An 11,085-nucleotide genomic window follows, 5' to 3' on the forward strand; every position below is an offset into this window, starting at 1 on the left:
GCGACATTAAAAAATTGCAACAATCGCCATTTTTGTCCCTAGGGTCTCTTCTTAAAAAAAAAAAAAAAGTTATCAGGCCCTTTCACACGGGCGGATAGAATTCAGCTTTTAGCTGCGGATAGATGACGTTATCCACCGCACCTAAACTCACCCAATGCTTTCCTATGGCCCCATTCACACACTGCGTTTAGTGACAGTTTTGTTACATAAATTTTTGTGCGGTTAGAAAAAACAAATAATTTAAACAGGAGCGATTTAGCGCAGCTCTCTGCACATAACCGCAGGTAATCGCAGTTGTACTATTTCTCCTGCGGATAGCAGCGGCAACGAGGAAAGAAAAGCAACAGGAAGCACTTTAGAAATGGCAAGAATGTTCCACTGCAGCTAAACGCAGCCGCATGTAAAACGCAGCTAATCGCAATGTACAACTGTAAGTGATCGCTGTGCCTGGTGTCTTGGAATTTCAAAATAACAAAACATGCTTTTAAACGGCAGCAGAACAGCCGCCCGTGTGAAAGGGGCCTAATATTTGGGGGTTGCAAGTAATTTTTCTAGCAAAAAATAATGATTTGAACTTGTAAACAAAAAGTGACAGAGAAAGCCTGGCCATCAAGTGGTTAAAAAGGACCTGCGAGGAAGGTGCACTAACCATTATTCCCTGTAGAGGGCAGCCAATGCATGCGCAGTATTGACCAAGCCCTGACTCCCAGGATGATAGAGGAGAACTTGGCAGTGGGCAGACAATATCAAGGAAAGGTTGTTTCTGAAGGAACACGTATTTACTATAACTAGAAGAAAGTCTGCCCCCTATGGACACAGGAGGGACTGCGATAATGAATACAACCTGCGGCACGCCTGATGGGCCACAGGAGACAGTAGGAGGAGTGTGGAGTATACAACATACAGCAATGTGTATAGAGCCATATGAAGTACACAATGTACAGCACAGTGTACAGGGAAATATATAATGTACGGCACATTGCACAGAGTAGAAATATATAATGTGTACAGATTTAGTAGTGTGGATTATATAATGTACAGCCTGGGTAATGCCCTTGGTTTTAGGTGGTGGGGGGGGGGATGACCTGCGCGGCCTCCCTCAATGAAGCTCATCTTCCCAGGAATATAATATAGTGATATGTAGAAAGGATCACATGGAGAGTCACCTTTTACTATCAGAGGGACGGTGGGGTTGTCATCCGTTATCCTCTCCGATGTTCTCTGGGGTATCAGGTGCCTACTGGTCTTGTACAAGGCAGAATTTTTCTGCTTCCAGTTCATTCCATAGAAAGTATCCAGAGTCTTCCTGTGAGCCTCTCTGTGCTCATGTTGTTTGGCGGAGATCACCTCCAAGTCCTTCTGGATCCTTTCCTCCTCTTCTACATCCGTCCTCCAATCAACAACTTCCCTCGCCCGTTGCTGGAGAGGGAGAGGAACAGGTTCAAGATTATTCATAACAGACGCCTTCTATCCGACCCGTTATCACAGCAACACAGGAATACAGCATGGAAATCACTGTCATTATATATATGTATATCTATCTATCGATATAGATATATATATATCTATATCGATAGATATATATATATATATATATATATATATATATATATATATATATATATATATATATATATATATATATATATATCTATCGATAGATATATCTATATCTATATTGATATAGAGAGAGAGAGAGAGAGAGAGAGAGAGAGAGAGAGAGAGAGATAGAGAGATATAGAGATATATATATATATATATATATACACACACACACACACACACCGGCCACTTTATTAGGTACACCTTGCTAGTCCCGGGTTGGACCCCTTTTTGCCTTCATTCTTCGTGGCATAGATTCTACAAGGTGTTGGAATCATTCCTCAGAGATTTTGCTCCATAGTGACATGATAACATCACACAGTTGTTGCAGATTTGTCGGCTACACATACATGATGCGAATCTCCTATTCTACCACATCCCAAAGGTGTTCTATTGGATGAGATGTGGTGAGTGTGGAGGCCATTGGAGTACAGGGACCTCATTGTCCAGTGATGAGATGATTGGAGTACAGGGACCTCATTGTCCAGTGGTGAGATGATTGGAGCTTTGTGACATGGTGCATTATCCTGCTGGAAGGAGCCATCAGAAGATGGGGACACTGTAGTCATAAAGGGATGGACATGGTCAGTGACAATACAAAAGGTAGGCCGTGGTGTTTGGATGATGCTCAATTGGTACTAAGGGGCCCAAAGTGCGCCAAGAAAATATCCCCCAAACCATTACACCACCACCACCAGCCTGAACCGGTGATACAAGGCAGGATGGATCCATGCTTTCATGTTGTTTACACCAAATTCTGACCCCACCATCTGAATGTCGCAGCTGAAATCGAGACTCATCAGACCAGGCAACGTTTTTCCAATCTTCAATTGTCCAGGTTTGGTGATCCTGTGCCAATTGTAGCCTCAGTTTCCTGTTCGTAGCTGACAGGAGTGGCACCCGGTGTGGTCTTCTGCTGCTGTAGCCCATCTGCTTCAAGGTTGGATGTGTTGTGTGTTCAGTGATGGTATTCTGCATACCTTGGATGTAACGAGTGCTTATTTGAGTTGCTGTTGCCTTTCTATCATCTTGAACCAGTCTGCCCATTCTCCTCTGACATCAACAAGGCATTTTCCGCCACACAACTGCCGCTCACTGGATATTTTCTCTTTTTCGGGCCATTCTCTGTAAACCCCGAGAGATGGTTGTGTGTGAAAATCCCAGTAGATCAGCAGTTTTTGAAATCCTCAGACCAGCCCGTCTGGCACCAACAACCATTCCACGTTCAAAGTCACCTAAATCCCCTTTCTTCCCCATTCTGATGCTCGGTTTGAACTTCAGCAAGTCCTCTTCACCACATCTAGATGCCTAAATGCATTGAGTTGCTGCCATGTGATTGGCTGATTAGCAATCTGTGTTACCGAATAATTGAACAGGTGTACCTAATAAAGTGGCCGGTGAGTGTATATTTTTTTATTACAAGTATTTATATAGCAGTGACAGTTTAGACGTTGAATATGAAATCAAATCTGTTCAGATGGTCTTGTTACCCAGGAAGCTCCGCCAGACAGAATTGTCACATCTGCAACCTGCCTACAGGGGTCATAATGCAGTTAAAGCTGAAGTTTAAAGTGGTTGTCAACCCTTCCATATACCCATTGAAGCGAGTGGCCTCAGGTGATACACGGAGATGAAACAAATCCTCCTACATAAGTTGTACCTGTTTACCTGCGGTCTCCTCTACATCTGTTCAAAGTCCAGAATTTATAAGCTTATCTGAGATTTCAGAAAATCTAGTAAAGCCAGGAAAAGATGTTGTGCAACGCGATCTGCATTGTAAAACATTCGTTGGAGCCCAGAGGACACATCTGGGGTATTTTAAACCCCGCATACGTCATTAAAGAGAACCCGTCACCTAAAAAACATCACATAGGGGACTTTTTTTTTGCAAAAAAAAAATAAAGTTGCACCCAAGCACATAAAAAAAACCCCAAAATTTTTTTTCGAGGCATATACGCATATATGAATGTAAACACGTTCACAAAAAATATTAATATATACACAGTTGTGCTCGTAAGTTTACATACCCTGGCAGAATTTATGATTTCTTGGCCATTTTTCAGAGAATATGAATGATAACACAAAAACTTTTCTTTCACTCATGGTTAGTGTTTGGCTGAAGCCATTTATTATCAATCAACTGTGTTTACTCTTTTTAAATCATAATGACAACAGAAACTACCCAAATGACCCTGCTCAAAAGTTTACATACCCCTGATGATTTTGGCCCGATAACATGCACACAAGTTGACACAAGGGGGTTTGAATGGCTATTAAAGGTAACCATCCTCATCTGTGATCTGTTTACTTGTAATTATTGTATGTGTATAAAAGGTCAATGAGTTTCTGGACTCCTGACAGACCCTTGCATCTTTCATCCAGTGCTGCACTGACGTTTCTGGATTCTGAGTCATGGGGAAAGCAAAAGAATTGTCAAAGAATCTGCGGGAAAAGGTAGTTGAACTGTATAAAACTGGAAAGGGATATAAAAAGATATCCAAGGAATTGAGAATGCCAATCAGCAGTGTTCAAACTCTAATCAAGAAGTGGAAAATGAGGGGTTCTGTTGAAACCAAACCACGGTCAGGTAGACCAACTAGAATTTCAGCCACAACTGCCAGGAAAATTGTTCGGGATGCAAAGAAAAACCCACAAATAACTTCAGGTGAAATACAGGACTTTCTGAAAACATGTGGTGTGGCTGTTTCAAGAGGCACAATAAGGAGGCACTTGAAGAAAGATAAGCTGCATGGTCAAGTCGCCGGAAGAAAGCCATTACTACGCAAATGACACAAAGAACCCCGCTTACAATACGCCAAACAGCACAGAGACAAGACTCAAACTTTCTGGCACAAAGTCATTTGTAGCGATGAGACCAAAATTGAGCTTTTTGGCCACAACCATAAACACTACATTTGGAGGAGTCAACAAGGCCTATGATGAAAGGTACACCATTCCTACTGTGAAACACTGAGGTGGATCGCTGATGTTTTGGGGATGTGTGAGCTACAAAGGCACAGGAAATTTGGTCAAAATTGATGGAAAGATGAATGCAGTATGTTATCAAAAAATACTGGAGGAACATTTGCATTCATCAGCCAGGAAGCTGCGCATAGGATGTACTTGGGCATTCCAACATGACAATGATCCAAAACACAAGGCCAAGTTGACCTGTCATTGGCTACAGCAGAATAAAGTGAAGGTTCTGGAGTGGCCATCTCAGTCTCCTGACCTCAATATCATTGAGCCACTCTGGGGAGATCTCAAACATGCAGTTCATGCAAGACAGCCCAAGAATTTACAGGAACTGGAGGCTTTTTGCCAAGAGGAATGGGCAGCTTTACCATCTGAGAAGATAAAGAGCCTCATCCACAAATCCCACAAAAGACTTCAAGCTGTCATTGATGTTAAAGGGGGCAATACACGGTATTAAGAACTGGGGTATGTAAACTTTTGATCAGGGTCATTTGGGTAGTTTCTGTTGTCATTATGATTTCAAAAGAGTAAACACAGTTGATTGATAATAAATGGCTTCAGCCAAACACTAACCATGAGTGAAAGAAAAGTTTTTGTGTTATCATTCATATTCTCTGAAAAATAAGAAATCATAAATTCTGCCAGGGTATGTAAACTTATGAGCACAGCTGTATCCTTTGATCACATTTCATGTCTGAGGTTTACTAGCTACTATGTACTAGGATGCTTTTGTCACAAACTGAATTTCGATCTTCGGTATTGAAGTAGTTAAATGTTGATTATGCAACTTCCTTCGAGTACACCAAAAAATTTGATCGTCAATAAACCTGATCAATGTGTGCTTTGTAAGAAGATACTGTACCTCGGATTCCACTTCCAGGATTTCATCTCCAGCAGATGGAAGATCCTTCCAGCCGACTATCTCCACAGGCATGCTGGGCCCCACCTCGCTCAGCATGGTGTTGTTTTCATCGAACATCAGCCGGACCTTCCCCCAGGCCCTCCCCGCCACCAGCACTGCTCCCTTCCTCAGGGTTCCTCTCTGCACAATGGCTGTGGTCACTGGACTGGAAAAAAAAAAAAAAAAGTGTCCGATCATGCACAGGATCATTTTTACAAGTCTGGTCTAAATGATGGCCAAAGAGCTTCTCCTTACACAAGAACAGCCTGGATGCATGTAAGCTACACAGAAATCACTAGGAGCTGCCATACACGGGGACGTTCAACACTGAGGACAAGGGAGAGATCTGCTTGTCCCACCTTGATTTGGGTAATCTGTGTTCTCAATGAAGGTGGTTGTAAACCCACACATATACCCAGTGAAGTGACTGGTGATGCACAGAGATGAAAAAAAAAAAAACAATCCCTCCAACATAAGTTGTACCGGTTTATCTGCAGCCTTTTCTTCTCTACAGCCATTCAAAGTGCAGAATTTATTAGCTTGTCTGAGCTTACACTTCTGCAAAGCTCAGTGAGAGCTCATGGGAGGGAAGAGACACGCCCCCTTTCACATAGCACACAGGAAGAGAGCCGAGGCTGTGAATCAGCTGGAGATCCTTCCCCGTCACCTTTTTTCTCTTGGTGTCAGGAAAATTTGTCAGAAATGATTTATGCTGATAGCAGAGGAATGGAGCAGCAGAGAGAAATTACACTTCATGCTCTGGATTGAGACAAGTACACACTATAGAGCAAATGGCCAGTTTACTGTCATTCAGACTTTGAGGGGGTCAGATTGCAGCCAGTGGGATTAGGAATTGCCCCAGCATCGATGAGAGTAAACAAGGCCCCATCATTGGTGTTTGCAAAAGGAATAATGCCCCATCATTGGTGTTAATAGGAGGAATAGTGCCCCATCACTGGTGTCAATGGGAGGAATAGTGCTCCATCGTTGGTATCAATAGGAGGAATAGTGCTCCATCATTGGTATCAGTGGGAGGAATAGTGCCCCATCATTGGTATCAGTGGGAGGAATAGTGCTCCATCATTGGTATCAGTGGGAGGAATAGTGCTCCATCATTGGTATCAATGGGAGAAATAGTGCCCCATCATTGGTATCAGTGGGAGGAATAGTGCCCCATCATTGGTATCAGTGGAAAGAATAGTGCCCCATCATTGGTATCAGTGGGAAGAATAGTGCCCCATCATTGGTATCAGTGGGAAGAATAGTGCCCCATCATTGGTATCAGTGTGAGGAATAATGCTCCAAGGGCCGGATAAAGGCTGGATCCGGCCCCCGGACTGCTGTTTTTGGTCTGGACTTAAAGCGGAGTTCCATGGAGAAATGGAACTTCCGTGGATCAGATTCCTCCCCCCCTCCAGTGCCACATTTGGCACCTTTCAGGGGGGAGGGGGGAACAGATACCTGTGAAATCCAGGTATCTGCTCCCACTTCCGGGGAAACTATGCAATGTGCGCCCCCCCCCCCCGCCGCGCCTTCTGGGAGACACACAGGTCCCAGAAGACAGCAGGGACCATTCAGAACGCGCAGCGCGACTCGCGCATGTGCAGCAGGAAACAGGCTGTGAAACCGCAAGGCGCACGTGCAGCGTCCAGTTGTCTCCCAGGGGCACGCTCTCATACTTTATCCTCCATGCACAGCGTGCTAGCTCAGGCTTTATTAGCTATGAGCATTGCTGAACCCCAATAAGGGTCTGTTTCCTCTGTATATGTTGGACATCAGTGTTGCCCTGCTGGCCTCATGCATGTGTGGAGCGTAGGCACTTACCTGCCCCTATTCAGAAAATCTGAAATTCACTTACTATTCAGAATTTTGAAAATACATCGCTCACCTAGGTCGTGGGTATATATAACAGCGTATTCCAATTTAAGAGAGATTCGCTCTCTCATCTGTTACGTCTTTGAACCTTGGTCAAGTCCTGAAGAAGCCTAACGCTGAAACGCGTAGACGCACAAGGCCTCACTGCACAAATTACACAGATGCATATATATGATGGTTTTTACTCTTTTTGCAGGATATGTCTGTATTTTTTCAATAAATGTGATTATATATATTGTTTCCTGGCCTATAAAGTCCGATTTTCGGTAGTACTTTCAGTAGTACCCCTCTCTTTTCCTCAATTTAGTGACACACACAAACATATATATATATATTTCTTCAATCCACAGTTCATCTGTATATACTGCCATGAGAGTGTCCTTGTCTCCCCTATTGTATTTTTGCATATAGAGCACCTGGTTGATTCTGGGAAATAGAGCGGATAGAGACCGAGAACACAAATGTATTGCCCTTCATTGAGCTGACACCGTTGTATGCTTCCTGTCCCCGGCCCTTTTCCACCATCCCAGATCTGTCAGCTCACATGCATTGGACACAGCTATGACCTGAGTGGGCTTTCCATCTAGTGCCCTTGCCCTGGATATCTCTGTGCACGCCTGGCTGCATTGTCTTTTTAATGTTATTTTATTTTATGTCGTATGTAGTTTGCTCACTTACATCTATATGTACTTTTGACACCTTGTGATACCTCCGACACTGATCCCACCATCTCTCCGACACTGATCCCACCATCTCTCCGACACTGATCCCACCATCTCTCCGACACTGATCCCACCGTCCCTCCGACACTGACCCCACCGTCTCTCCGACACTGATCCCACCGTCTCTCCGACACTGATCCCACCGTCTCTCCGACACTGATCCCACCGTCTCTCCGACACTGACCCCACCGTCCCTCCGACACTGACCCCACCGTCTCTCCGACACTGATCCCACCGTCTCTCCGACACTGATCCCACCGTCTCTCCGACACTGATCCCACCGTCCCTCCGACACTGACCCCACCGTCTCTCCGACACTGATCCCACCGTCTCTCCGACACTGATCCCACCGTCTCTCCGACACTGATCCCACCGTCCCTCCGACACTGACCCCACCGTCTCTCCGACACTGATCCCACCGTCTCTCCGACACTGATCCCACCGTCTCTCCGACACTGATCCCACCGTCCCTCCGACACTGACCCCACCGTCTCTCCGACACTGATCCCACCGTCTCTCCGACACTGATCCCACCGTCTCTCCGACACTGATCCCACCGTCTCTCCGACACTGATCCCACCGTCTCTCCGACACTGATCCCACCGTCTCTCCGACACTGATCCCACCGTCTCTCCGACACTGATCCCACCGTCTCTCCGACACTGACCCCACCGTCTCTCCGACACTGACCCCACCGTCCCTCCGACACTGACCCCACCGTCCCTCCGACACTGACCCCACCGTCCCTCCGACACTGACCCCACCGTCCCTCCGACACTGACCCCACCGTCCCTCCGACACTGACCCCACCGTCCCTCCGACACTGACCCCACCGTCCCTCCGACACTGACCCCACCGTCCCTCCGACACTGACCCCACCGTCCCTCCGACACTGACCCCACCGTCCCTCCGACACTGACCCCACCGTCCCTCCGACACTGACCCCACCGTCCCTCCGACACTGACCCCACCGTCCCTCCGACACTGACCCCACCGTCCCTCCGACACTGACCCCACCGTCCCTCCGACACTGACCCCACCGTCCCTCCGACACTGACCCCACCGTCCCTCCGACACTGACCCCACCGTCCCTCCGACACTGACCCCACCGTCCCTCCGACACTGACCCCACCGTCCCTCCGACACTGACCCCACCGTCCCACCGACACTGACCCCACCGACACTGACCCCACCGTCCCACCGACCCCACCGTCCCACCGACACTGACCCCACCGTCCCACCGACACTGACCCCACCGTCCCACCGACACTGACCCCACCGTCCCACCGACACTGACACCACCGTCCCTCCGACACTGACCCCACCGTCCCTCCGACACTGACCCCACCGTCCCTCCGACACTGACCCCACCGTCCCACCGACACTGACCCCACCGTCCCACCGACACTGACCCCACCGTCCCTCCGACACTGACCCCACCGTCCCTCCGACACTGACCCCACCGTCCCTCCGACACTGACCCCACCGTCCCACCGACACTGACCCCACCGACACTGACCCCACCGTCCCACCGACCCCACCGTCCCACCGACACTGACCCCACCGTCCCACCGACACTGACCCCACCGTCCCACCGACACTGACACCACCGTCCCTCCGACACTGACCCCACCGTCCCTCCGACACTGACCCCACCGTCCCTCCGACACTGACCCCACCGTCCCACCGACACTGACCCCACCGTCCCACCGACACTGACCCCACCGTCCCTCCGACACTGACTCCACCGTCCCACCGACACTGACCCCACCGTCCCACCGACACTGACACCACCGTCCCACCGACACTGACCCCACCGTCCCACCGACACTGACCCCACCGTCCCACCGACACTGACCCCACCGTCCCACCGACACTGACCCCACCGTCCCACCGACACTGACCCCACCGTCACTGACCCCACCGTCTCACCGACACTGACCCCACCGTCCCACCGTCACTGACCCCACCGTCCCACCGACACTGACCCCACCGTCCCTCCGACACTGACCCCACCGTCCCTCCGACACTGACCCCACCGTCCCTCCGACACTGACCCCACCGTCCCTCCGACACTGACCCCACCGTCCCTCCGACACTGACCCCACCGTCCCACCGTCACTGACCCCACCGTCCCACCGACACTGACCCCACCGTCCCTCCGACACTGACCCCACCGTCCCACCGACACTGACCCCACCGTCCCACCGACACTGACCCCACCGTCCCTCCGACACTGACCCCACCGTCCCTCCGACACTGACCCCACCGTCCCTCCGACACTGACCCCACCGTCCCACCGACACTGACCCCACCGTCCCTCCGATACTGACCCCACCGTCCCACCGACACTGACCCCACCGTCCCTGACCCCACCGTCCCTCCGACACTGACCCCACCGTCCCTCCGACACTGACCCCACCGTCCCACCGACACTGACCCCACCATCCCACCGACACTGACCCCACCGTCCCTCCAACAATGATCCCTCTGACACTGACCCCACCGTCCCTCCGACACTGACCCCACCGTCCCTCCAATAATGATCCCTCCGACACTGACCCCACCGTCCCTCCGACACTGACCCCACCGTCCCTCTGACACTGACCCCATCACCACTGATCCCACCATTCCTCTGACACTGATCCCACCATCCAATCTGCTTCCAGGTTTTTCTTGTCAAAGCTTATTTTGAACAAGTTGAAGTTAGAATCTGATTGGCTGCCATGCACAGCTGCACCAGATTCTGCACTCTCCAGTTTTAGTAAATCAGCTCCATATTGTATAGCCAGCTCAGAGATTCATTCTGGTAATTGGAATGTAGTGAAGAAGAAGAGTGCTATATCTACCCCTTTCCTTTGTCTGTCCGACATTCAATAACTGTTCCTTCCACCAAGCCTGCGGGGTCAGCCTTCAGCTCCATCACTTCCGCTAACGTCACTATGGCTTCAGAGAGGGCCTGAAGATTCTCCCCCTGATGACGAGTCATAAACAGAAAGAAATCATATG

At 49.1% G+C, this 11,085-nt stretch overlaps 1 protein-coding gene across 2 annotated transcripts in view; it reads right to left on the bottom strand.

The window, feature by feature from the left end:
- The window catches only part of MTIF2 (mitochondrial translational initiation factor 2), a 53,093-nt gene that overhangs the window by 25,753 nt on the left and 16,255 nt on the right, over positions 1 to 11,085 (bottom strand). For both annotated transcript variants that reach the window (XM_073628595.1, XM_073628594.1), the window contains exons 8-10: positions 10,926 to 11,050; positions 5,441 to 5,645; positions 1,167 to 1,419 (exon numbers count right to left, since the gene is read on the bottom strand). In XM_073628595.1, coding sequence (XP_073484696.1) covers positions 1,167 to 1,419; positions 5,441 to 5,645; positions 10,926 to 11,050 — 583 coding nt within the window. The remainder of the gene's footprint in view (positions 1 to 1,166; positions 1,420 to 5,440; positions 5,646 to 10,925; positions 11,051 to 11,085) is intronic.

The sequence above is a fragment of the Aquarana catesbeiana genome, linkage group LG04, assembly GCF_042186555.1.
Source record: "Aquarana catesbeiana isolate 2022-GZ linkage group LG04, ASM4218655v1, whole genome shotgun sequence".
Classification (NCBI taxonomy): domain Eukaryota; kingdom Metazoa; phylum Chordata; class Amphibia; order Anura; family Ranidae; genus Aquarana; species Aquarana catesbeiana.